The 26,865-nt window shown below is 49.4% G+C and overlaps 1 protein-coding gene across 10 annotated transcripts in view; it reads right to left on the reverse strand.

Moving 5' to 3' along the window:
- PTPRF (protein tyrosine phosphatase receptor type F) overlaps positions 1-26,865 on the reverse strand; it is a 756,588-nt gene that overhangs the window by 64,159 nt on the left and 665,564 nt on the right. For 6 of the 10 annotated variants that reach the window (XM_086953199.1, XM_086953208.1, XM_086953207.1 and 3 more), the window contains 4 exons: positions 26,022-26,179; positions 22,588-22,703; positions 16,663-16,695; positions 7,476-7,573 (listed from right to left, as the gene is read on the reverse strand). In XM_086953199.1, coding sequence (XP_086809325.1) covers positions 7,476-7,573; positions 16,663-16,695; positions 22,588-22,703; positions 26,022-26,179 — 405 coding nt within the window. The remainder of the gene's footprint in view (positions 1-7,475; positions 7,574-16,662; positions 16,696-22,587; positions 22,704-26,021; positions 26,180-26,865) is intronic. The other 4 variants (XM_086953202.1, XM_086953209.1, XM_086953206.1 and 1 more) reach the window with 1 other exon arrangement.

Below are 26,865 nucleotides of genomic sequence, written 5' to 3' on the forward strand. Positions count from 1 at the left end.
GTATGATCACAGATTTGTGTTGATTTCAATCTCTGCCTTGGAGAATCCGGGGTGAAGATTAAAGCCACCTCCAGATCACCAAATCGGCCTGACGAATTTAACATATAGTTGGATTCCTTTGCTTCTCATTGTGTCGAGGGCCAGAATTGGGATTCCTTTCTATCTGAAAAAGGATCGACTCCCATTTTGAGATGAATAAACTCTTTACAACCTTGGCGAATATATATATATGATTCCGTGTCATATTGTGCTCGCCTTGATGAAGTTCCATACAAGGGAACTCCCCCGGCTACCTCACTCAGAAGCTGACAATTTCCGGCGGCTCCAGAACCACCAGAAGTACAAACAATCTCCTACTGAAGCCTCGCAGATTCCGGAAGGAAAGAACTTACAAACGCTCCTTCTCAGGAATGGCGCCCAGGATCTGGAACTCACTCCCTCCTGAAACCAGGCTCATCCCCTCCACTTGTCTTTTTAAGAAGGAAGTTAAAGCTATCCTCATGGCTAAACACACTTGAACTACTACTTTTGATCTTCTAAGACTGTGCGTCGATCTGTACTACCTGTTTGATCCCTTGCACATGTGTTTTACTTGTATTTTCGACCCCACCTGATTGCCCATGCTCCCCCCTATTTGTATTTATGCTCCCTCATGTACCCACCTTACCCCTTACCTATGTAAAGCGCTCTGTTAACGGCAAAGATCTTGTTCGCGCTATATATAAAACTTTCAAATAAACGCGTTGGCTGGATGACTTGATATGAATATTTTTTATTTAAGGAATATTTTCTAAGAATGAAGTGACTTTTCTACTCACTTTGGCCTACTGGACTCTGAGCTGCGCACCCCCTCTTGTAATAAAATTGCCTATTGCCTCCTTATTGACCTTCAGTCAATTTCTGCAAACACACTGAAAGGGATGATCAATAAAATTTTTAGTGGCTACTGCCAGACATTGTTGGGCCAAAGAAACAAACAATGAAACATCTGACACCTAGGCTTGCAAAGGGTCTATCTTGTGTGCTACACACACAGGGCCACACATTAGTCCTGGCACCCGGTGTAGATGGGCGCCTAGCAGCAAGGAGGTCATCAACATCAGGTGGTAGATTGAACGCTGACCACTGCCTCTCGGAGGTTTGTGATCAGGGAGCTGCCCTGACACTCCAGCCCACACCAGAGGTTCAGAGTCCCTTGGCACAGGAACCAGGACCCCAATCCACCCTGCTTGTTGCAGTATCACATAGCATTAGTGTTGACTGAGCACCAGTCTACCCATGATGGATGGCAGGAAGGGATTCAGGGCCAGACCAATGGCCACAACTCCAAGAGATGGAGATGGGATTTGGCCAGATATTGGAGTCCTCTGTTCTCCACCTCTCCCAGATGAACTTCTCAACCTAGCAGTGACCCACCAGTCCCACAGTCATCTGTGGGCGTGGAAGGGAGAGGGGCCTGCTGCTGGTACGATTGCAGCTGAGCAGCAAGTGCTGCGGGTATTTTGAAGACTCTTCCAAAACCATTGGACAGGCATCTTTAATGCTAAGCTCACAAGACTTCAGATTCCACTGCACAGAACACACAGGACACCTGGTGTAGTCGACAAGTAGGATGCAGGAAGCCAATAGGTCAGGAAGCCTGAGTTGCTCTCGCCGAAATCCAGAACCAAGGTTGAAACATCAGGATCATAGCCAAAATGTCCAGGCCTCGCTGTGACGGAGGGAAGGCCCTGAACTGCACCCTGTCCAAGACAGGGGCGTAACACAGGCCCCCGCAGCCCACGCGGTGCGGGGGGCCCCTAGCTCCAAGGGGCCCCCACGGCACTGCACTCTGGACGGAGAGCTCCTGATTGAGCCCGGAGGGGGACCCCCTAAGTACCGTGCAGGGAGGCCCCCTCACTTTTCGTTACGCCAGTGGTCCATGAATGAATGAATGGAGAGTTTTGTTGTATAGCGCAACGTTTACTCCAAGGAGCATCTTGGCACTTTGGCAGAAGAAGGAAATCTGGCAGATTGCAGAGTGGAGGGCAACTGAGTAGTGGTGCTTTAGATATAGGATAACACCATGTGATCTGGGGGTTGCGAAAAAACACGTTTTTAAAAGCTTCCTAAAGGTAAGTTCTGATTGTGCATGTCTCAGCTATGTAGGCAGGGCGTTCCCTGCTTTAGTCCCTAAGACTGCCATTGTCTTTCCACCTCTGGATTTCAATTTGAAATCGGGGACTGCTAACAGATTCTCGGAGGATGACCGCAGAGTACGTTGAGTGGTGTAAGGCTTAATTCTGGATCTTAGATACTCTGGCCCGGTTTAGCTTATGACTTTGTAGGTGATGGTCAGGATTTTAAAAAGAATCCTCTTATGGACCGGTAACCAGTGAAGGGTTTTTAATGCTGTGGCGGCGGAGGAGTCTCTAAGCAGTTTAAGTTCCAACCTTGCTGCAGCATTCTAGACCACTTGCAATCTTTTTACTGCAGTCTCTTTTTGTTCCTGCCTATAGACTATTGCAGTAGACCAGGCGAGATAGGATTAGGACTGCTGCAACTGGTTTTCTAGCAGGCACCGGGAGCAGGTCCAGGAATTTTCAGAGAGTTTTTATTGTTTGGAAACACATGCCTGCCATAGCAAGTGCTTGTGTGTGGAAAGATAATGTCGGATCAAATTTTATTCCTAGATTTCCGACTGTGTCCACTGTTGAGGGAGGCGCATCCTAATTTGAAGGCGACCACTGATTGGGCCTACATAGGTTTAACTTTCCAAACAGCATCATTTCAGTTTTCGAGCTGCTAGATTTAAGAGGATTCAGTTTCATCCAATCCATAACTGCTGTTAGACAGTGGTGAAACTAGTCTTCCGCCACTGTGGAGTTTTTATCAAGAGCGAGAATCAGCTGGGTGTCGTCTGCGTATGCAATGGCTTCAACATCAAACTTGGCCATCAGAGAGAGAAGTGGTGTCATATAAAGATTGAAAAGGGTTGGGCTCAAGGATGAGCCCTGGGGAACCCCTGATGACAACCATTTTTCTCCCGATTTGGGACTTCTCAATGTTACAATCTGATGCCCGTTTTCTAAAAAAGATGTGATCCAGGCCAATGCCTGGTTTGTGACTCCGCTGTCTGCCAACATGTCTCTCAGGATGTCGTGAGAGACAGTATCGAACTCTGCCAAAAAATCCAACAGAACCAGTACTGCATCCTTTCCCGATCCATGGCAAACTTTAGGGTGTCAGCGGGGTGGAGCAGCACTGATTCAGTTGAGTGGCCCGGTCTAAAACCGGATTGCCTAGGGTGTTGGTTTCTTATAGGAAATTATTAAGTTTAAGACAGCTCCTATGAAAGGAAACCTATGTGAAGGAATCAGGAGTGACATCAGCTGCTTCTTTGAGAACCCCAACAATGTCAGGAGGTTCAATGTTGTCTAGAGGTGGTCCCCCCACTGATCGTGGTGAGTGCCCCTTCAACAGCAAATCATCAAGGCAAGGGAAAACTGATCTCCCCAACCTCCGAAGATGGAAGGCAACCACTGCCATCACTTTGGTGTGCACCAGAGAGGCACTGGTGAGGCCAGAGTGGAGCATGGCTACCTGAAAAGGCTCTCGGCCTACCCTGAACGGCAGGTGAAGTCTGTGGGACTGCAGGATGGGTATATGAAAATATGCACCCAGTGGTCCTCACCCAGGGCAGACAGAACCTGGGCCACTGTGAGCCTTTTTAATTTGCACATCTTTAAGAAGGAAGTCAGAGGGTGAAGATCCAACATAGACTGAATCCTACCATCCTTCTATGGTACAAACAACTAGTGTGAGTAACAACCCGGCCCTATTTCTGAGTCTAGAACTAACTTGATGGCTCCTTTGGAGGCTATTACTTGCGCCTCTTGCATTAGAATGGACAGGGGCTCCTATAAGAGACATTATGATTTTTGAGCAAGGTGCAGCTGACCGATAGAAAGGGTAGGGCATAGCCATGCTGAACGATTTGGAGGATCCCTCTACCGGATGTGATGGACCCACACCCTGGAAGGAAGTTCTTGATCCTGCCTCTCACATTGTGCACCACTAATGAAAAGCTACAGCAGCTTGGGGGTTGTTGCCCCAAGGAAGGCAACTTAGGAGACCGATGCCCATGACCACCTCTGCGTTGCCTGCCAGATCCTAATTTGCAGTCATGAAAGGACTGGAGGCGACTGAAGTGGGGTCGGGGGGACGGACATTGCCTGTACAGATAACCCGCTGAAGCAGCCTCAGAATCTCCTGAGCTGATGAGTAAACTTCTTTGGCAGCGCCTAAAACACCCAGAGTGTGTGGCTTAGCCCTACTCTCCTTAGAACACGCTAAAGCAGAATCCTACTTTTTCACGGAACAGGCACAAGCCAACGAAAAGCATATTTATAAGGGAAGCTTGTACGTAGCCTGAGAAACCTGTGCATCGCATCCAGGCATAGCGACCACACTGATGCCAGCTGCACGCCTCAGGCAATCAGTTGTATAAAGACCAGAACGTAGCATGTATTTAGCCACCTTGAAGCTCCAAGGTGGATCTAAGCTCTTCGAGGACTACCGGCAACATCTAACGGGCCATTTGCCATAGGCCCAATAAACAAACAGCTTTGAACTACGCCAATGTAGGTCTAGCTGATGAGAACATTTGTTTTCTGAACATCTCAATTCTAATCAACTCCCTGTATGCGTGGGCGTTGGGAATGCTATAGGGTTTACCTTGCTGGTGCAAGCCTAGACCACCAGACTGTCTGCAGTAGGATGATGTTTACGGAAATCCGGTTCACCAGAAGCCAGTTTATAACATATGGTCGCCTGCCTGTTCACCAAAGGGCAAGAACAGGGCTTAGACCAAGTGCCCATACAGGTGTCAGTGAGGGCTTCATTGAAAAGAAGGAAGAGCTCACATGAGGTTGGGGCAGGTTGTAAAACTTCTGCGAAGACATTTGTATTGACTCCAAAGGAAGGCAGTTGTAGGACCAGGACCTTTGCCACTATTTGTATTACCACAGCAAAGGAGGCCCTCTCCTCCAAAGGGGACCCAAAGGGCGAATTCAACCCTGTACCTGGGGAAGTATCTGGCCCACTGGCCTCCTGTACGCCCATGTAGAGACTATCAGCATTATAATGGGGAGGGTAAATTAGCCCCATCCCCACCATCATCATCATCTCTGAGTGGTAGCAACTCTGGTCAGAGTCGGAGCCAAAAAGACAATGGAGCTTCTTCAGGACCAGACTCAGATAGTCAGAGGATCACGTGCGTTGTAGTCATTTGGAGCGCGACCGGCGTCGGACAGCGGCATTGGTAACAGATTCTCCTCTGGTGTCGGCATCGATGAAAGAGGGACAGAGGTGAGTGTTGGAACAGGTCTGAAAGTCTACACTGGCGTGGGTGCTGAACCCAAGATGGGTCCAACAGGTTCTGACACCATCAAGCATGGATCACCAGAAGTAATCAGACAGAGCCCCTGTGGATCCGTGGGGCCTGATGGCACACCAGAGGGAGCCAGACAGGTGTCAGAGATGCACAGGAAGACCCTGTAAGGCAACAACCTGCTGCAGGCTAGACAATGGCCGAGAATTCTGGGTGCATTGTGATCAATGCAAAATCAACTCAGTCTGATCGGGAGTGAGATCGAATGGCACCTTTACACACTCTCGACTTCTCTTCAGCAAGAGTGGATGGATGGGTTGAGTCTCACTTCACCTTCTTATGTTTCTGTTTGGGTTTCGACTTACTGGAGGACTTTGACCGTTCAGACGACATCTTGCTGGAGCAGCCCCAGGCGTAGCAGCAGGTCTGGGCCCTCTACTTGGAGCGAGAATAGGACATAAGAGAAGCCCATGACTTCTTCCTGTGCTCGGTGACCTATAGCTTCACTTGACAGTCCTCGATCACCTTTTGCCAGATGAGGGTGCACTCATCGCTCCACTTGGCATAGTGCTCCGAGCCCAAACAGCAGACTCACTCTTCTTGCGGGTCTGTGAATGACATCTCATTTTCGGTTGTTATGGCATGGTAGCTTGTTCCCCTGGACAAGGGATTTAGTTTTAGGAGTCATCGAAAGTGGGGGCAGCAAGTAAATTTATAAACAGTGAGAGCCAGCAAGTCCTCAACGATTAATTATTAAAGGACAGACTAAGCCCTACGTTGTTCTATTGGCTTTCACACTCCTCCGCACCACTCAAGAGCAGCAGACCACGGCCTCTGGCGTACGGACTATCTTGTGTTTCTGTGTATCCCTGGAACTTTCAAACTATTGTATGCAGGGATTTTATTATATAAATGGATTTGCATCACCCGGGACTTTACCACAAATAAGGAATCATATTACCAGCGTAATTAATTATTGCCTTTTAATAACTAATGTCTGCCTGTGGCCCTAGCAGATGATAAAATTAGAATGGATAATTATGGTTTTTAACAGTTTTTTACTTACTTCTTTTTAAAAAAGAGTGTTGTATTGTCTAGATGAGTTAATACATTTTATTATTACAAAAATAGGTTTCTAGAATGTTAAATTATTTTCTGATGAACTTTATCTTTTTAATTGTTGTGATGGTACAAATGCAAATATCTTAATGACCATTCTTGATATACGTTTTTCATTATGGATGCATGTTCACCATTGTAATGATTTTTATTAATCAAACAAAGTATTTCTTTTCCTTTCCCTGGACAATGGATGTCGTTTTGGGAGTAATCAAAAGTGGGGGCAGAGATTCGGACCCGCATTTGAAGGCACGGAAAGAGGAACTAAAAACAAATAGTATGAATTATTTTTGATTTTTTCTAGATACAACCCCTGAGGAAGGGCCAAGGGGCCCGAAATGCATAGGGCGTTGAAAGCAAGCATAAAAATGTTTATGTCAGAACTGGGAATGTAAAATTGTAATCCAATGAAACTTACAATTGGTTATAAAGTGTGATTTACTTTTTGAAAAAGAAACAAGTAAACAACAATGAAAAAAACCATGTAATGAGTGTGTGGATTACGGAATGGTTCTGTTAATTTAATATTTGATAAGATTTATGTTGATAAATTGAACAGAAGCACTCCAGCGGGAAGTGCAACAGTGCGCATTAGGTCAAGTGGTTTCGCTTGGTGTTTGTTAGTACGGAAAGAGGAACTAACATTGGTGTACGGTGGAACTAAGTCAACGAAGAGCCACACTGCACCGCCGAGTGGCATGCGGCAGCAGTGCTAATAAAGGTTTCCAGATCCAGTCTGGCACCTGCTTAAGATGGACAAAGAGGTGGTTTTGAAGAATCCATCAGAAAAAGAACGTGGTCTCCCAACAACCATGCTACAGAAGGCCAATGTATTACTTTGTTGCCCTAAGATGCACACCCCCTAATTGACACTTAGGGGGTCTGGTGGAATGTCTCTATTGCTTCATCAACACTCATCCATTTTAGAATCTGAAGCCTGATTAGCCCCGCCATTCCATCTCTCACTACCACGCAGTGCTCTTACCTCATACTCCTGCGAGAACTTGAGTCCATCGTTGGCTTTCAACCGGTCAATGTTGTCGGCGAGATCTGATATTGGGATGGCAGGGTGGTCCCTCATGCCTAGTGGAAACAAAAGAAGAGAGCTGTAGTGCCTGAGGAAGATGCTGATCTGGTAGACTGGGGTGACCCTGCACCCACTCAAATAAAGGTGACTGTGTTGGACTGCATGACCTATGAGGCGATGTGAAAAGCGGCATGATGGATGGAGGACAGCATGTCGACTGGTCCTGGACCTACATATCTCAACACACGGATGTGATCATATAGACCTGCCCCAGTGAGCATGCGGACAAGAGCACATGGTGGCGAACGGCCAAGCGCTCGCGCCACACACACTCAGCTATGCGAGGCCGTGAGTGGATGGTGAGCACAAGCTGAGCAACAAATCAACAGGGCTGAAGAGTGAAATAAAAAGCTGGGAGCAAACAAAGAAAGGCACAGATGGGGAAGAGTGGTGAAGTAGGGAGTAATGCTTGCTCGAGTGGGGTTGCATGACAAGAAAGAGTAGGAGACGAAGAAATGCAGAATAAAGGGGAGGCGAATAAATAGAACAGCTGGGAAGGAAAGGCTCGGAGTCAGAATAAACAAGAAGAGACTAAATGGATGAAAAGGAGAAGGTAAAGGATCATTAGCAAAGGAGTGAGGTTTAGGTTAGAAACTGGAGAGGCCGAGACAACATAAGTAACTGTAGCTAGTGGAGAACAAATTCAGAAACATTCAGTTCCTTTATCTTTCCCAGGCAAGGATCTGCTTTGAGCATTTATGTCTCCCTGCTCAGATTTTTCAGATTAGTAGTGGAGCGCTTTATGGATGGTATTGGGTGTAACCAGACTCTCCTCTGAGTATTGATTAGGATGGCACTGCTATAACCAGTCCCTCTGAGTATTAATGCCTCAATGCTCAGATTTTTTAGATTTAGGGATGGCATAGGGTGTGACCAGACTGCTCTGAATATGGATACCTCACTGCTCTGGTTTTTTTTAGTTTAGTAGTGACTCACTTTAGGGATGGCACTGGGTGAAGCAAATTAGAGATGGCACTGGCTGCAACCAGTCTCTGCTCTGAGTATTGATGCCTCACTGCTCTGATTTTTTAGATTAGGCGTGAAGAGCTTTAGGGATGGCACTGGGTGAAGCACTTTAGGGATGGCACTGGGTGTAACCAGTCTCTGCTCTGAGCTGTTTTTGATGTCATGGTCTAGCCGAAGCAAAATCCTTCTATTACATCCCCAATTTGTATAAGTCTGTTTTGTTTTTGTAGTTAAGCTGTGTGCATCTTCACTACGACTTATGGGTTTGGTCAAACCTGGATATGCAGAAAAGGTGCCCAGTTGAATAAGGCAGAGTGAAACATCTATGTCTAGCGGTCTCTAATGCACTTTGAAGCAAAAGGTGGTGGGCACTCCGGTTCCTAGAGAGTGAGGACGGGGGGGGCAGAGTAATTGTAATTGTAATTTATATTTATATAGCGCATTATCACCAACGGTCTCCAAGCGCTTGCTTTGGGAACCCGTCCTGGTTTTTCCCTGTGAGATAACCCGTACTGGGCACCCCCAAAGTGAATGCCAGGCATCCCGCCGCGGGGGCCATAGTGGAGATTAAGCAAGCTATTGCCCGGAGTTGCAGAGTGTGAACCCATGATTTGAGCAGGCACCGAAGCGAGAATTATCGAGTCCGTGGACATTTTGGGCTCAAGACCCTGCCGCGTCGGGAATTGAACCCTGGTCCCGGGTCTGAGCTCTGCTTCATGGTCTGCCTCTTCTAACCATTGAGCCACACTTCTCCACTATGGAAGTAAAGGAAGGACTCTGGGTTGCAGACAGATAGATGGCTCAGAGCAAAGGAAACAGCAGGGACTGAACAGAAGGTCTCTCCCAATGGATCAATGAAAGGTGGATCGATAAAGTAGCAGTTGGCTGACTTTGAGCAGAGTGCTGATCGGGTGGTGGGATCCACGGAGCCACCAATGCGTATTAATCCTATTCTGCTGCACTCCCGCTGCCGAGGGTCTAAGACCCACAACTTACCCACTATGCTAACAGCTTGTACCTTGCGCTACTCTGATCTAAAGCTCGTCTGCACATGCACGTCAGTTCTGGCCTACCCTACACCTGGTCCTCTCCCCATCAAAGAAGTTTCCTTCATCTTCCAGACATGGACAAGGCTCCTTTTCCATGACTTGCTCCACCCAGACTCCTCACAGTTCTCCATGTTCAGTGCACCAGTTCCAGATTTACTCCATTACACAGAGTTTGTCCCCAGCATCCTGGGAAGGTAAAGGACAGCTCTACTGAGGAGGCTGGTCTGGTGCAGGGCAGATTCCACTGAGTAAGAGCCTACGCACACTGCATGTCGTGACTCTGCCGTGGCCTGTCTGAGCTCAGTACCATGCATGCAGTCACCTGTGCACAAGCTCTGCCCAAGTGTCATCCAAATCTTCCGACATTAAATGGCTACAGCCGAGAAGCTGAGGATGCGAGTACCGCACCAGAGTCTAGTTCTCGGCTCCTCTACTCTCCAGTGTGGTTGGCCCAAATACCCAGACTGAGAAGGCTAGTACACAGCCTCTGGGAGGTCAGACACTTCCCATCAGCTTCTCAAAGCAGTTCAGTCTTCCCAGGTCCCCCATGAAAGGCTCAAAGTGCTCCACCACGCTTCCTGATCCAGGCAGGAGTGAAGCGAGCCAGGCAGTAGACTTGCACGGGGCGTACTCTAGATCCTCTGCACATCTGGCCAGTGTCCTGCACCTTAGAGGGCAAATCTTGGAGAGATGAAGAATCTACCTTTAAGGGTTGTGGGGTGGAATCCAACTCTGTCCCTGCTCTTTAAAAGAGTAGGACACTGCCGCCTAGGGAGAGGGCTAGATCACCATGCCGGTGCAACCTCTGAGAAGCACCCTGGCATGGGCCTTTAGGACTGGTCTGAACCAGGCATAGCACACTGCTACACCTGCTGTGTGGGATTCAGAAACACCTGTAGGAAGAACACAGTTTCTCAGAAACTGCCTTGTTCTCCACTCCAGGCTTTCCGCAGAGCTGCAGACAAGCAGCAAAGATTGACTAGACGTCGATCAGCGAGAGCTTTAGCATAAAGATGCGCAATCCATCAGTTTTCTTCATTGCTAACATCTGAAACTCAAGATATTGTTTTACTGGTTGCATCCGCAACGATTACCATCTTGCTGGAAGGACTTTACCACCTAATCTTGTATTCTTTGTGGGGTGATATTTTTATCAGCCGCACGCCTTCGCTCCATATCTTGGAATTGAAAGCGTCTCATTTTTGTTACTACAAGTTGCACATTTATGATTCCACTAATTATATAGCTACAATTGCTGAAAGTGCTGTTACTAATCCACTATGAACATTTTATACAACACATATGTATTATAATTTGTATTAATGTCCTATTTCATGTTTTCTTCTTTTTCTCATTCCTTTTTTCTCCTCTCCCTCGTGGTTCTTATTCTTTCTCATTCCATCTTTCGGTGTAGCAGTTGATGTTACACCTTTCCCTTTTCTTAATATTGATTTACTTAAATATATACTATAGCATATAACAGTATGTATTATTCTATTGCTGCGTTTTATAGCTCTGATATGATAAAAAATTAATAGTATTATCAAGTACTTCATTTACTCACAGTAGTTTTATTACTAGGTCATCCAGTTTTAAGATGGGCAAATTGTGTACTTTTGTATACTGTGATTATTTACTTTTCCTTTCTTTTATTCCCAGATGGATTACATTTTATTTTTATGCTGTTTATTTAAAATCTAATACAACTATTAAACTGAAAAACCATTTTCCCTTTTTGATTCGACAAGCTATAAACTTCTGTTTGAGAAGCACTTAAATAAACATTATTTTCATTAAACTCAGCAGGCCCAGTTTACCAGCATTTTGCTTTGACTAGGTATGAGTCACTCTGGTGATACTCCTGGGCAGTTTCTTAATCCAGGAGTACTCTAGTCTTACTTCCTGGGTTCAGGAACAAGCCAAAGCGCTTTAAGCATAAAGCAGAGCAACTCACAGGAAAATCTATGTGAATCGGGCTCAGGGTTTCCGGTTGTACGTCAGCGTGGCGGAAATGGTCAGGACAGAGGAGTCGGGAAACTGCCCAGAATGGGCATCAGGTGGCCACAGAAATCTACGCTGCTCAAGAGGGTGGTGAGAAAGATACACGGCAGACTATGTCGCTCTGTGCTTCTCTGATTTGATGTCCCAGAATTCCAAGGGCTTGCCTTACTATCTGTGGACTATGTATTAAAGGACCTATGGGAAGACATGTTCAGGTTTCCACAAGCTGTTCCGGCCAAAGGGTAGGGGTGGGAGAAGAGGACATGAGGAAAGTGGGGTGCCTGGGGGAGCAACAGGAATGGGGAAGGACAGTGAAGGAGGGCTGGGGGAGAACCTATAGGAGGCATGGGGACGAGATGGGGGCATGGAGATAGGGGAAAGGACTGCTGGGGTAGGGAAAATGACATGAAAGAAGGGATCAAATTGAGGAAGAGAAAAGAAGGGGGATGGCGAGGGAAAGGAGAGCAAGGAAGGAGATGAAAGGTGATAGTGAGGAAAGATGAGCGTGAGGGAGGGGAGGAAAAGTGAGCATGAGGGTTCAGAGGAAAGGAGGTGTGCCCTCGATATGCAAAGGAGGGCATAGATAGAGAGATAAAAGAGGCCTGAGGAGGGAGAGGAAAGGTAAACAAGGGAGTGGAGATTTGTACTTGGGATCTGAATGGAACGGGTAGCATGGGGAGAGGAAAGGAAGAGAGGCTTGGGGAGAGGAAAGGAAGGCAGGCTTGGGGAGATAAAAGGAGGGCGGGCACAGGGAGAGGAAAGGAGGGCGGGCACAGGGAGAGTAAAGGAGGGGGGCACAGAGAGAGGCAAGGAAGGCGGGCACGGGGAGAGGCAAGGAAGGCGGGCACGGGGAGAGGCAAGGAAGGCGGGCACAGGGAGATGAAAGAAGAGCGGGCACGGTGGGAGGGAAGGAGGGCGGGCACGGGGAGAGGAAAGGAGGGCGGGCACGGGGAGAGGAAAGGAGGGCGGGCACGGGGAGAGGAAAGGAGGGCGGGCACGGGGAGAGGAAAGGAGGGCGGGCACGGGGAGAGGAAAGGAGGGCGGGCACGGGGAGAGGAAAGGAGGGCGGGCACGGGGAGAGGAAAGGAGGGCGGGCACGGGGAGAGGAAAGGAGGGCGGGCACGTGGAGAGGAAAGGAGGGTGGGCACTGGGAGAGGAATGGAGGGCGGGCACGGGGAGAGGAATGGAGGGCGGGCACGGGGAGAGGAAAGGAGGGCGGGCACGGGGAGAGGAAAGGAGGGCGGGCACGGGGAGAGGAAAGGAGGGCGGGCACGGGGAGAGGAAAGGAGGGCGGGCACGGGGAGAGGAAAGGAGGGCGGGCACGGGGAGAGGAAAGGAGGGCGGGCACGGGGAGAGGAAAGGAGGGCGGGCACGGGGAGAGAAAAGGAGGGCGGGCACAGGGAGAGAAAAGGAGGGCGGGCACAGGGAGAGGAAAGAGGGCGGGCACAGGGAGAGGAAAGAGGGCGGGCACAGGGAGAGAAAAGGAGGGCGGGCACAGGGAGAGAAAAGGAGGGTGGGCACAGGGAGAGGAAAGGAGGGCGGGCACAGGGAGAGTAGAGAAAGGCGGGCACGGGGAGAGGCAAGGAAGGCGGGCACGGGGAGAGGCAAGGAAGGCGGGCACGGGGAGAGGCAAGGAAGAGAGGCTTGGGGAGAGGAAAGACTGTGGGCATGGTGAGATAAAAGGAAGGCGGGCACGGGGAGAGGAAAGACGGTGGGCACGGGGAGAGGAAAGGAGGGCGGGCACGGGGAGAGGAAAGGAGGGCGGGCACGGGGAGAGGAAAGGAGGGCGGGCACGGGGAGAGGAAAGACGGTGGGCACGGGGGGAGGAAAGGAGTGCGGGCACGAGGAGAGGAAAGACGGTGGGCACGGGGAGAGGAAAGGAGGGCGGGCACAGGGAGAGGAAAGGAGGGCGGGCACGGGGAGAGGAAAGGAGGGCGGGCACGGGGAGAGGAAAGGAGGGCGGGCACGGGGAGAGGAAAGACGGTGGGCACGGGGAGAGGAAAGACGGCGGGCACGGGGAGAGGAAAGGAGGGCGGGCACGGGGAGAGGAAAGGAGGGCGGGCACGGGGAGAGGAAAGGAGGGCGGGCACGGGGAGAGGGAAGGAGGGCAGAGGGCAGGCACGGGAAGAGGAAAGGAGGGCAGGCACGGGAAGAGGAAAGGAGGGCAGGCACGGGAAGAGGAAAGAAGGGTAGGCATGGGGAAAGAAAGAAGGGCATGCATGGGGAAGGGAAATGAATGAAGAGTAGGCATGGGAAAAGGAAAAAAGGGCGGGCACAGGAAGATGAAAGGAAGGCGGAGATGAGGAGAGAAAAGGGCGGGCAAGAGGAGAGGAAAAGGGTGCAGTCACGGAGAGAGGGAAGGAGGGCTTGTGGAGAGGAAAGAAGGGCAGGCATGGAGAGAGGAAAGGAGTGTGGGCATGGGGAGAGAAGGAGGGCAGCCATGGGGAGAGGAAAGGAACGTGGGCATGAGGAGAGGAAAGGAGGAGAGGCATGAGGAAAAAGGGTGGGTGGTCATGGGAGATGCAAAGGGTGGGCGGTCATGGGGAGAGGGGGTGGGTGGGCATGGGGAGAGGGAAAGGGTGGGAGGGTATGGGGAGAGGGAAAGGCTGGGTGGGCATGGGGAGAGGGAAAGGTGGGTGGGCATGGGGAGAGGGAAAGGGCAGGTGGGTATGGGGAGAGGGAAAGGGTGGGTGGGCATGGGAAGAGGGAAAGGGTCGGCAGGTGATGAGGAAAGGAATGCAGGGGAGAGGAAAGGAATGCTGGGGAGAGGAAAGGATACCAGAGGAAAAGAGAGTGGGCACAGGAAGAGGAAAGTAGGGCAGGCATGGGGAGGGGACAAGAAAGGCAGGCATAGGAAAGGAAAAGAAGGGCAGGCATATGGAGGGGAAATGAGGACTAGCATGGGGAGGGGAGTGGAAATGAGGGTGGGCATGGGGAGCGGAAAGGAGAGTGGATGTGGGGAGAGTACAAAAAGGGCAGACATGGGGAGGACAAGGGCCGGGGCATGGGAAGAGGAGTGGAGGGCTTAGGAAGAGGAACGGAGGGCATGAGGAGGGAGGGGAAAGGAGCTCAGTGACAGGTAGGTGGAAGAAGGGCCTGGATGGAATAAAGGAGAGCATAGGGAGAGCAAAGGAGGGGGGAGATGAAAGGTGTTTGGGGAGAGAAATGGAAGGGGTTTCGGAGAGAACTGGAATAGGTATGGAAAGAAGATGACAATAGTATAGGGAGCAAAAGGGAGGAATGCATGAGGAGGGAAAGGGAGGCATACAGTGGGAAAGGAGCACAAGGGGATGGAGGAGAAATTCGTTTAAGGGCTAAAAAGAAAATGTGTGCATGGTGGGGGAGAGGAAAGGACGACACGGGCAGGGAGAGGAAAGGACGACACGGGCAGGGAGAGGAAAGGACGACACAGGCAGGGAGAGGAAAGGACGACACGGGCAGGGAGAGGAAAGGACGACACGGGCAGGGAGAGGAAAGGACGACACGGGCAGGGAGAGGAAAGGACGACACGGGCAGGGAGAGGAAAGGACGACACGGGCAGGGAGAGGAAAGGACGACACGGGCAGGGAGAGGAAAGGACGACACGGGCAGGGAGAGGAAAGGACGACACGGGCAGGGAGAGGAAAGGACGACACGGGCAGGGAGAGGAAAGGACGACATGGGCAGGGAGGGGAAAGGACGACACGGGCAGGGAGAGGAAAGGACGACACGGGCAGGGAGAGGAAAGGACGACACGGGCAGGGAGAGGAAAGGACGACACGGGCAGGTAGAGGAAAGGACGACACGGGCAGGGAGAGGAAAGGACGACACGGGCAGGGAGAGGAAAGGGCGACACGGGCAGGGAGAGGAAAGGACGACACGGGCAGGGAGGGGAAAGGACGACACGGGCAGGGAGAGGAAAGGACGACACGGGCAGGTAGAGGAAAGGACGACACGGGCAGGGAGAGGAAAGGACGACACGGGCAGGGAGAGGAAAGGACGACACGGGCAGGGAGAGGAAAGGACGACTTAGGCAGGAAGAGGAAGGACAACATGGGCAGAAGAGGAAAGGACAACATGGGCAGGGAGAGGAAAGGACAACATGGGCAGGGAGAGGAAAGGATGACTTAGGCAGGAAGAGGAAGGACAACATGGGCAGGGAGAGGAAAGGACGACACGGGCAGGGAGAGGAAAGGACGACACGGGCAGGGAGAGGAAAGGACGACACGGGCAGGGAGAGGAAAGGACGACACGGGCAGGGAGAGGAAAGGACGACACGGGCAGGGAGAGGAAAGGACGACACGGGCAGGGAGAGGAAAGGACGACACGGGCAGGGAGAGGAAAGGACGACACGGGCAGGGAGAGGACAGGATGACACGGGCAGGGAGAGGACAGGACGACACGGGCAGGGAGAGGACAGGACGACACGGGCAGGGAGAGGACAGGACGACACGGGCAGGGAGAGGACAGGACAACATGGGCAGGGAAAGGAAAGGACAACACGGGCAGGGAGAGGAAAGGACAATATGGGCAGGGAGAGGAAAGGACAACACGGGCAGGGAGAGGAAAGGACAATATGGGCAGGGAGAGGAAAGGACAACACGGGCAGGGAGAGGAAAGGACAACACTGGCAGGGAGAGGAAAGGACAGCATGGGCAGGGAAAGGAAAGGACGACTTGGTCAGTAAGAGGAAGGACCACATGGGCTGGAGGGAAAAGCATGACATGGGCAGGGTGAAGGGCAGCATAGGGAGGGGAAAGGATGACATGATCTGGGGCGGAAATGAGGAGAGCATTGGGAGGGAGAAATAAGGAGATGTTGGGGTGGTAGGCATGTATGGATGGCAGAAGGAGAGAAAGGAGGCTCTGGGGAGGGAATAGAAGTCCTGGGAAAGGATGGATTAGCCTGTTGGAAAGTAAATAAGTAGGACGGTGAAGTGGTGGAGGAAAGGATGAGGGACTAGAAAAGGAAAGTAGAGACGGGAAGAATAGGTGTAACAGAGAGGATATAAGGTGATACAAGTAGAGAAAGCAAGAGGTGGAGAACGTAGGGTGATATGACAAAGAAACACGAGAGGAATTCAAACTAACTTGAAATATTCGGGCAACTGGGGTGACTCGAACCTGCAAAGAAACAAAATGGGGCAAGAACAAAAAGCTGTTAGCTTTTAAGATTCACTGAATATGCTCCAGACCCAGGGGCAGGGTCTGAGGAGGGGGCAGAGGAGATGGGCAAGAGGGAGGTAAGTGGTAAGGGGAGAGGGGTGGGCATCTGGAGACCACAATGCAAATGAAAGAAAAAGGTATCCTACAGCAGCTGCGCAGTCAGGGGCCCCAGCGACTGGGGAGGGCTAGAAATAGCTAAGTGAAGCCCCACATATAGATCCTTGATTGTGAGAAAAAGCCTGGAGTAGCCTATTACACTCAGTGCTTAATTTGTAATAATGTAAGTGCCAGGGCCCTCTTCAGGGGGTCACTTCTGCTTGCAGGGCCCATTGTTGCTGTCAGTACAGCAACAAAGGCCAGGGTCAGCTACCATACACGTAAGATCGAGCACTCTGTCCCAACATTGGTGCCAAGATAGGGCAGGTACATCTGTCCGCCAACAGTGCTAGGAGAAAGGGCCCTCTAGTCTACCACCAGGGAAACAACGGAAACTGGGCCTTATGGCTTGCTATCTGTACACTGGTAATGGACACCGCCTACTGCTACCAAACGTGCCCTGGCAGTGGACAGGGGCTTCTGCTGTGCTGCCTGTGCACTGGCAGTGGACAGGGCCTTCTGCTGTGCTGCCTGTGTCCTGGCAGTGGCAAGGGCCTTAGGCTGCGCTTCCTGTGCCCTGGCAGTGGACAGGGCCTTTGGCTGCGCTGCCTGTGCCCTGGCAGTGGACAGGGCCTTGGGCTGCGCTGCCTGTGCCCTGGCAGTGGACAGGGCCTTTGGCTGCGCTGCCGGTGCCCTGGTAGTGGACAGGGCCTTCGGCTGCACTGCCTGAGCCCTGGCAGTGGACAGGGCCTTGGGCTGCGCTGCCTGAGCCCTGGCAGTGGACAGGGCCTTGGGCTGCGCAGCCTGAGCCCTGGCAGTGGACAGGGCCTTCTGCTATGCTATGCGTGCCCTGGCAGTAGACATGGTGTACAGCTTCACCACCTTTGTACTGGCAATAGACGGTGCTCTCTGCTAGTTATCTGTGCAATGGCAGAGGCTACGCTCTTAAGCTATGCTACCTGTGCACCTAGAAGTGGACACCGTGTACAGCTTCGCTACTTGTGCAATGGAGGTGGACAACAAAAGACACAGATGATGGACGGAAGGCTGAGCAAATCAAACATTCACCCGCTGTCAAGAGATCTGGGCTAAACACATTGTTATTTTGCTCATCATGCCACCCCAGTTCAGACCCAGCCATATGCAAATCAGCCTTGACCCTGTGCCTGATGGGAACAGTCCAGCCCGAACTGCCAAGCCAGGTCTTCCCTGATTTAGGCCCAGATCTCTGCACTGGGGTGAATGTCTGACCTAGTGCAGCATTCTGTCCATCAATTGTTCTTTTTGCACTGGAGGTGGACAGGGCCCACTGTTTTTGGTACCTGTCTACAGGTAGTGGACACGCCCTACTACTACTCAACCTGTGCACTGGCAGCGGACATGGTATACCCCTAAGCAACCTATGCAATGGCAGACGACACTGCCTTCTGATATGCTACATCTTCACCTGGCAGTGGACATGATGTACCACTTTGCCACCTGTGCAGTGCCAGTGGACTTGGCCTTCTGCTACTCTACCTGTGCACACAGAGAATAGGGCCTTCTTCTATGCTACCTGTTCAGTGAATATAGCCATCTGCTTTGCCACCTGTGCAATGTCAGAGGCCACGCCTGTCTTTTTAACCTCCAGTGCAGTGTCAGAGGTCAAGACATTCTTAACAACAGTATAAATGTTAGAGAACTAGACCCACAGCCCTACCACCGATGTACCAAAAACGGACAGTGTGCTCTGCTTCAACCCCAGGGCATGGACAGAGGTGAGTGTCAAGAGCCCCTCCATCAGGGAAACGACTCAGAACAAAGCCCCAGCCCCACTGGCCGCGAAGAGACGATGGACAGGGCTCGCTGCACCTCTAGAGGGGCCAGACCTCAGCTCCATCTATCCCATGCCAAGGCCACAACCAATAAAGTCAGAGGGAATGGATGTGTCCACATGACACGCACTTCCAGCAACAGGCGTTGCACTGGGTAGGGCGCAGTCTCAAACACATGCGCCCTTGTAGCATACCCACAATGCACTGCAATGCACACTCAAGGAAGCGCCGCACAGAGATAGCTCCTCAGGTAAATCAAACGCACGCGGAGGTCAACATGGAGGAAAAGTGATCAACAGAAGATGTATTTGCAATTAAAGGATCTGCAGGGAGTGGGGGGAAAAACTCTTTATAGCGGCCCAGCCCAGGGGCTCCCCAACAAGCTCTAGCAGTGTGGTGAGAACAAGGCTGGCGGTGAAGAATGAACATGGCCACAGACACCTGGACACATACAAATGTTCTGAAGCAGGCGTGCTTGCAAACAGGGTTTATGAACATGCCCGGGTATGTTCTTTATTTCGGTTGACCGGAGAGTGTCAAGAAGATGCCAAAGAATGTAATCTCGAGCAATGTCATCAACGGAGCATCCCCAGAACTGGACTGAGAGGAAGCTCACATTTCACTGGTCCTAAAAATCCAAGAACCTCAAAAGGGCAGTGTTTACAGTAGCGGCTAGAGGATCCGTGGATCCATGTCCGTGCATTGAAGGATTTCAATGTGGCAATTGTTCGGAGTGTAGGAGTATGGAATCTTCATCTGTGTATATGATCACATCCTCAAACACCACAGTTAGTGGAAAGGTATACGGCTGATGGGCCAGAAGCCAAACTAGGCTAAACCACTGGGGTGGTGGCGTTTGGGAAAAAGAACTATTGTTGAGTCAGGTGTCCTGAGCAAGGATCTAGCTAAGCGAACGGAGATGACAAGGTCCCTTTAGCATATAAACCCCACAATTCAGTACCGGATCCATGAGGTTAGAGTGTTGAATGACTGAACGTGTTGGGTGGTGTAAGAACACCTTGTCTGGTTGCTTATACCCAATGCTAAATGTGGAAGGACCGTGCGAGACAGTCTTGAAACATCTGCCAAGCTCAGGGTCTTATGTTTGATCTATCAAATCAGAGTCCCGTAGGACTGTAAGTGTAGTCTTCGAATGTGTGGTCTCCTACCAAGGTACATGAGCGTGCTTTCAAGACTTTCAGGTCTCAAGAAGTGGTCTTTGACCATCTCTTCTCAGCTCTTGTTGTGATCCAAGAAATCCGCGGAGTAGGGAATGGGGTCTACAACACAGAACTCTTAGAACTGTTCCCCCGGCTCCTGTTATTGAGCCACGAACTTGTGAGTCTCGGAGGACTACACAAGACTGTCTTTGAGTATCTAACCCAAGCGCTTGTCTCGGAGGACTACACAAGACGGTCTCGGAGTATCTTACCCAAGCGCTTGTACCGGACAGCACCAACTTCAAATCTGGGAAGATGGCACAAGGCAGGTTGAGAACTTATCCCCCCCAGTCTTGCATTTGCTTCACATCACTTTGTTTTGAGTCTTCCACCCATAAGTCCTACACAGTTCTGTGCTTAGGTACTCAACAGGCTGGGCTACCTCACTGTCACTACATTTTTAGGCCTAGGAAATTCAGAGGCCTGATCTTAGCCCACCAGGACAGGACCAAGCCCACTGAGGGTTTTGGCAATGGCCAAGAATGAGCTAGCTGAAAGGTATTTTTTATGTTTACATTACTTTTTTGATGGGTCAGTTGCACTCTCATATCAGTGCTCAAAAAGTTCAGGTTCATTTTCGTGGCAGTCACTGTGGTCAAAACAAGAGTGCTCTCCTGGCAGGTGTCACATTCTCCTGCTATAAAAAGAAGAGCTGAGGGCATTTTTGCAAGAGATGCCGCCTTGTTGCTTCATTATCGTTTTTAGTTTCAAACCCATCAAAAAGTGTGGTGCGACCCATAGAAAGCACAATGAGTTTACAATGGTTGGCTGCAGGGTCACATGAAAACATTCAAACATATTATGAGTTGCTGCTCATGTCTCCCCAGGGCCTTCTGGTACTTGTAGGCTTCAAACGGACGTTTCCATCTTTTTTTTTACATTTTGTCTTGGACACACTGGTAGGCCCGCTCTCTGTCCAATAGCCTGTGACCTGCAGCCTGTGTCGTTCAAGTGGAGCTGGACAGCTTTGGGTGCCTGACTGCTCTACAGTTTGGAAAGGCGTCGTGTTGGATGGTGGAAGATGCACAAGCTCTGCATCTTCTACGCAGGGGAGACGAGTGCTTAGCAGTGCCCGCGAATCTGGATCATATGAATCACTGCTGTCGATTGTGTTGCAGAACCTTTGTTGGAAAAGCCGCTTGCAGAGCAAACTGGGAACCCTTTAAGATCAGAAGAGGAGCATCAGCAGTTCTACTGCAAGCATGTAGTATCCTGACAGCTGGTAGTTGCCAGGCCATTGCATGCCTCCCATCTACATGATCTAGAAAGGTAAGCTGTACGTTGTGCGTACTGCAGGGATCCGCGGGTACTGAGAGTACCACAACCACAAGATTAGAGAAATAAAGGTTCAAGGTAAAATAGAACATCTGTTATATTTATTGTGGGGCTTTGGAAGAAAATAAGGAGATACCAAAGTAAGATCTAAAGTTAGCCGTAATTTAACAGGTTCCATGTCTGGCCAGGAGCGACTGCTTTGAGGCCAGATTTTGACATGTGCCACTCTTGGACAAAAGGCATGTCTGGTGGGGATCTGAAATGCATTGTCTGCAGCAGCCAATCTAGTGAAACTTTGTGAGATGTTCAGAGCCTGTGCCCAATTTATGCAGATTTCTGCTAACACCTAAAATGTGAAGCACCGATGCGGAATGTGGAGTCTGCAACAAATTGGAATGCACACACTTAGCCTTCAGTCTTAAGAGTGAAATTCACTCACTCATACTTATTTTATTAGGAGCATGATGAAGGCAAAACGATTTCATTGCTGGATGTTATCTGGCACCTATCCAATGAACAATCTCCCATTAATGTGACACTACAATGTCTTTCGGTATTCTGGGGTATGACGTTCCAGAAGGAAAGGGATATATTTGGCTCTGTAATGTGCAACACAGGTCCAAGCGCTTCAGTATGAGCCACATTTTCATTGTAGCTACTAACTGTAGGAGATTTCCATTGCAATTCATTTAAAGTGCATTTATCTCATGTGGATATCCTACAATCGTGCTGGGGTCTGCCCTCCCGCACCCTCTGCTATTCCAACTAGATCAAAGCTGTATGAAATAATTAGTGGCAGGTCAGGTTTTTAAAGTGCCTGCCTGATAGGAAGGTTTAATAAAGCCATACAAGGACAAACATGTATGAGTTCAAGTGAAAAAAAGTAGACCAAGGCAATCAGTGGAAGATTTCGCAGCATACAATTTGTTTCCAGGCTGGAATCAGAATGAAGCACACTGAATGCATGGACATGTGATATTTAGATGAGGGTCTTAACTTTTCATGGTAATTACACTAAGTTGAAGAATGGGCTTGTTATAAATATTACTAAACGTGCAGGTAAGGTGCCCCAAGCTGTGAAATGTTAACTTTAACTGCATTAATACTGGTAAAATAAGTAACATCTAAAAGTGGTTTAAAAAAAGATGAACTATTCACAATGTCATTTTTTAAATAGTAGCACAGCTACTGGACTGAACGCGAAAACTGCATCAGAACATACCAGTCCGCTCTAGAAGTGCACTCCCAGCGGGGTGCGAGTAAGAGGGCCTTTAGTTCGTTTGGAGACTTGACCTCTTGGGCTACGGCTGCATCTCCGTGAAATCTACTCCCTGATCCAAGCAGCAGGTGATCATAGCAAGCTAGGTGAAGTGCTGGCACCAGCAGCAGTCAATCTGAGACCTCTGCCTCCTCGCGACAGATGTAGCCCGTCGTTGGTCACCTACCTGGAGTTTGGTAGTTGAGACGCCTCATCTCCACTGGGTCAGACGAGTTGGCCAGCAGTGAATCCTTCAGCCCCACAGTCTGGTCATCTTTGCCCGAGGGTGAACTGCCTCTTTTTCTAACAAAAAACAAAAACCAAAAAAAACAGTTGTGTATTTTTTGAAGCTGAAATTGCCCACTGTGCCTAGACTGCGGCAAAAGAGACTGGTTCTAGGAACAAACTAAACTAGCCAAAATGATTTTTAATCTTATAACAAATCCCCCAAAAAACAAAATGTCAGGCCCATGAAAAGAGACCAAATAAGAGATAATGAATGGCTTTTGGTGCCACCATTCTAGATGTCTGCTGAGCAAAGGTCTATGTGACTTAACCCACTAGGGCGTGTCGATTGGACAAGCAGGACATGGCGAAGAACGCTGGAAATTGTCAGCCATGATGTCCTATGGGGCACATTCAAACTCCAATGACATTGTCTGTAACAAGCCACAATCCAACAGAATCATCCATGCAAAGCACCAGCCAGCCACCTGCCTGGCAAAGACAAAGCTCATGTCATCAAGGAAGGAATACATACACCTGAAGGAGCTGCTTAGCATCACATCACAGTCCACAAACATCCGTCTGAACTGAATACATTCTCAAAAATGAGAATAAGTGTCAATCGTCTTTAAATGGGACAAAAACCCAAGAATCGCATGCAACAAAAGCGTAGAACCACCACATCAACTCTTTCCTTCAATCAGTACTCAAACCAGCATATAAAAATGAAGGAGTTTACGAAACGTATTCACGCAGCAACACTACGGCCACCAAAATAGATAGATTGTCCGGACAACGTGAGTAAGCCAAGTCTACAAAGCTACACTAGTTCCAGACATCAATAGCTTCCATTGGTCAAATGCTGGTGTCCCGGCTATAACTGATAATCAATAAGATGCACTTTCTGACTCCAAGTTCAACTAGACCTCCAAAGCGCCTCAATCCACGGCCACTCCTGCCATAAGGATGCACAGATGTATCAACTTATCGACAAGAAGGCAAATACTCCCCGAGCCTAGGAAGGAGGCTGATTATCGCTGATCCATGGATGGCTACAAGCTTCTGCTCTTGAATCCCGAGTGCTCTTAACCTTCCACCTATTAATGCTCAAATCCTTGTCATTCTAGGTGCAGTGGTCAACCCAACCCAAAGGCCAAGAGCCTAGAGGTCCCCTAAACTCAAAGACACGTCCTCAGCACATCCAACCATTACCGCCATGAACTTCAACCTATCCTCCTTTTAACAGCCCTGAAATGCCACTCCTCTCGGGGTTCCAGCCGTGAGAGCTCGCCACACAGATTTTGAGGTACCCACATACTGTTGGAAACTTTTAAGAGAGGTAAGAAGTGAAAGAAGCTCCTACCTTTCTTGTTTGCTAAATCCAGAGAAGAGCAAAAAAACAGATAAAGCAAAGCACGGTTAAATTACGCCACAAAACACCAGGAAGCAAAGCTAGGTATAACTGTAATTGGCTGCAAACACAGGCAACAGGCACATACGTGGGAGAGCGCATAAACACAGCGGGTGAGCGCCCAGTGGATGTTTGAGCATGATGCGTGCAAGCAGTGGTGAGTGAGTGTGAACACTGCTGAGCATCAGCAGACAACTTTAGACAATGCTCTGGAAATTCTGAACATCAGAGTAAACGTTAATTGTACTTCAACAAATTTTCAGAACTACTTTTGTGTTAAAATAGGTTTCTAAATCTGCCCAGAATTAAAGCCACCTCTCTACTATCAAGTGTGTTTAACCTCCCAAAATGCACTAAGTTAACAAAGTCAAGCGTAGTCATGGTGTGTAGATCTGGGATGAGGTGGCCATCTATCAGTAGTATTGGAAACAAGCAACTTGCGAAGAGAGGGAGAGACCCACAAGGTGCCGGAGGAACTACGAATACAATCTACTTGAAGGGCAGAGGATCCCTAAGCCTTCTGCTATGAATGGCAAGTTTCTAGCATTGATTTTTCCTAAATATCTTTTTACAGACGCCCGTATTCCAAGGTTCTGGTCCACTTATTTTTACAACTCCACTGCTTAAAGAAGGTTCTCCCCTATATTCCACTGCAGATGCAGTCCAAGGGCATGGCCGCCTGTGTCCTCTAGCGACTGGACTGTGGGAAGTTATGGACTATGGAGTTAAAAACTCTCAGTTTGGAGACTCTCGCGAATTCAGAACACACCCACCATACTGGCATGTGAGCTTTGCAAACCTGACCATGTGTCAGAAGCCAGATTGTTTTGAGCACTGGCTTCCATTGAGGTCTGTGTTCTGAACTGTGTGCCTCATAAAAGGCCATGCAGATCTTCTCCTGGAACCGAATGACCCCTCCAGAGTTCTCCAAGGTTCCTGAAGTCAGACGCAAAGGACCTGTGTAAAGTTCCTTGCATCGAGAGTTCAAAATGTGGAACTCTCAACCGGAGCCTACCTTTGTATATATGTGCTTATCTAGGAGCTCTTGGTTTTCTGCACCTTCGGTTCCTACTCACAAGAACCCATGGGCGGTACTTGTACTTTAGAGCTAAATAAAGACATGCCAATGGTGGACAGCCAATCTCTTGAGATTGTATGCGACTGCATCCAGACCCCCAACAAAGTGAGCTGCGATGCCCGTCTCCTAGCAACAAAGGCACTCTAGGATCTATGTCCTGTACTTGATGGACACTGAGAGACTGAAATCTGCAGCTATTTCTTTCGAGCTAATGTGAGGCTCTCTCTGTGAATATCCCAGCTTGCAAGAAGTGTGCAGGCAGATATTAGTTTGTAAGACTGGAAATTTAGATTTTTCCACAGCTTCGCTCACTAAGTCAGGTCCACTTTGCAACATTGTAAGAAGGGTGATCCCTTTCATGTGTTGGTTCGCAACTGTTGAATAAACTGCTTTTATTTTTTTCTTTCAGACATTTTTTAAATAAATGTATCATCAATACGTTCGAATGTCTGCAGCCTTAGGTGTTTGTTTGATGTCACCCAAGGTAGCCCTTTTAGGTTTTATAAGCAAAGCAATTTGGTGTCAATGTTAGTTGTTTCCATTTCAGAATGCACAGAGGGACAGCACAGGAAATACTCATCAGATCTACATATGCAGGTGTCTTCGACTGATAGGGCTAAGAAAGGCAATGGTCATAAGTACGCGTTTGCATGTGAACATGAGTGTGCAATCAATGGATGGGGAGATGGTGTGCCATGTGAGCTCAAACAGGGACGAGTGTCCATATGCAAGGAAGGGGATCCTGGAAGCGTGGATCTGAGCGCTTATGCAGACATTGCTCTGAAGCTTTGAGGCTCAGCTGCTCAGAGCAATGGTGGGCGGCCTGTTGCATTTACTGTGATTGGTAGGGCCGAGCAATAGCACAGTAAAGAATACAAGGTGTACCCTGGCCATGGGGGCAGCTCACCTCTTGAACAGAAGGATGGCAATGACGATGATGATGATGAGAATGACCGCCAGGACAGGGCCCATCACCCAGAGCATCTCCGGTTCATCCTGCTGCTTGGCCATGGAGGACAGCTCCTTCACGATCTCGTCCGAGTAGGGGCTCGCGGCGTACTTCTTCTGCAAGGGATAAGAAAGGGAGATCAGTGGGGGACAAATGGAAAATTACACATGGAGAGCACAGAGAAATTAAACTTCAAACCACAACATTTGAAGTGACAAACACTGGTGTGTCAAGAACTTGGGCAAAATGGGGTAATTTGCCTCCCAGACAAGGGTGCTCGAAGGGGCTGGAGGACCCACATAATACCGGCTCAGCAGCCCGAACAGCCCTTCAGTAAGTGAGAGACAGGTGATGAGTTTATCTTACTCAAGTCGGATTCTTGGGTATAATCCTGGATGTAACAAAGTGGTTCAATGTGGACGTTACAGAAGCAGACATTGGAGAGATGCGCATGTTAGGAACACCAGGGACAGAGGAACATGACCAAAGGGGTGATGACATTGTGTCCGGTCAAATACAGTGTACCACAGCCACACTTGCACGATGAATCAACTTTTTGAACCAGCGACGGTGGTTTGGAAAATTTGATAATTTAAGAACAAACGAGTGGTAACCGCAATCTCAAACAGTAGGTGGGATGATTTGTTGTGCTTCAGGAGTCAGAGGTGTCAATGACTCCGGGCCAGATTTAGATCTTGGACAATAGGTTACTCCATCACAAGGGTGACGGATATCCAGTCCGCTGAAATATAAATCCCATAGGATATAATGGAATTTGTATTTCAGCGGACGGGATATCCGT

This window comes from Lissotriton vulgaris, chromosome 1_2 (genome assembly GCF_964263255.1).
Source record: "Lissotriton vulgaris chromosome 1_2, aLisVul1.2, whole genome shotgun sequence".
In the NCBI taxonomy this organism is placed as follows: Eukaryota; Metazoa; Chordata; class Amphibia; order Caudata; family Salamandridae; genus Lissotriton; species Lissotriton vulgaris.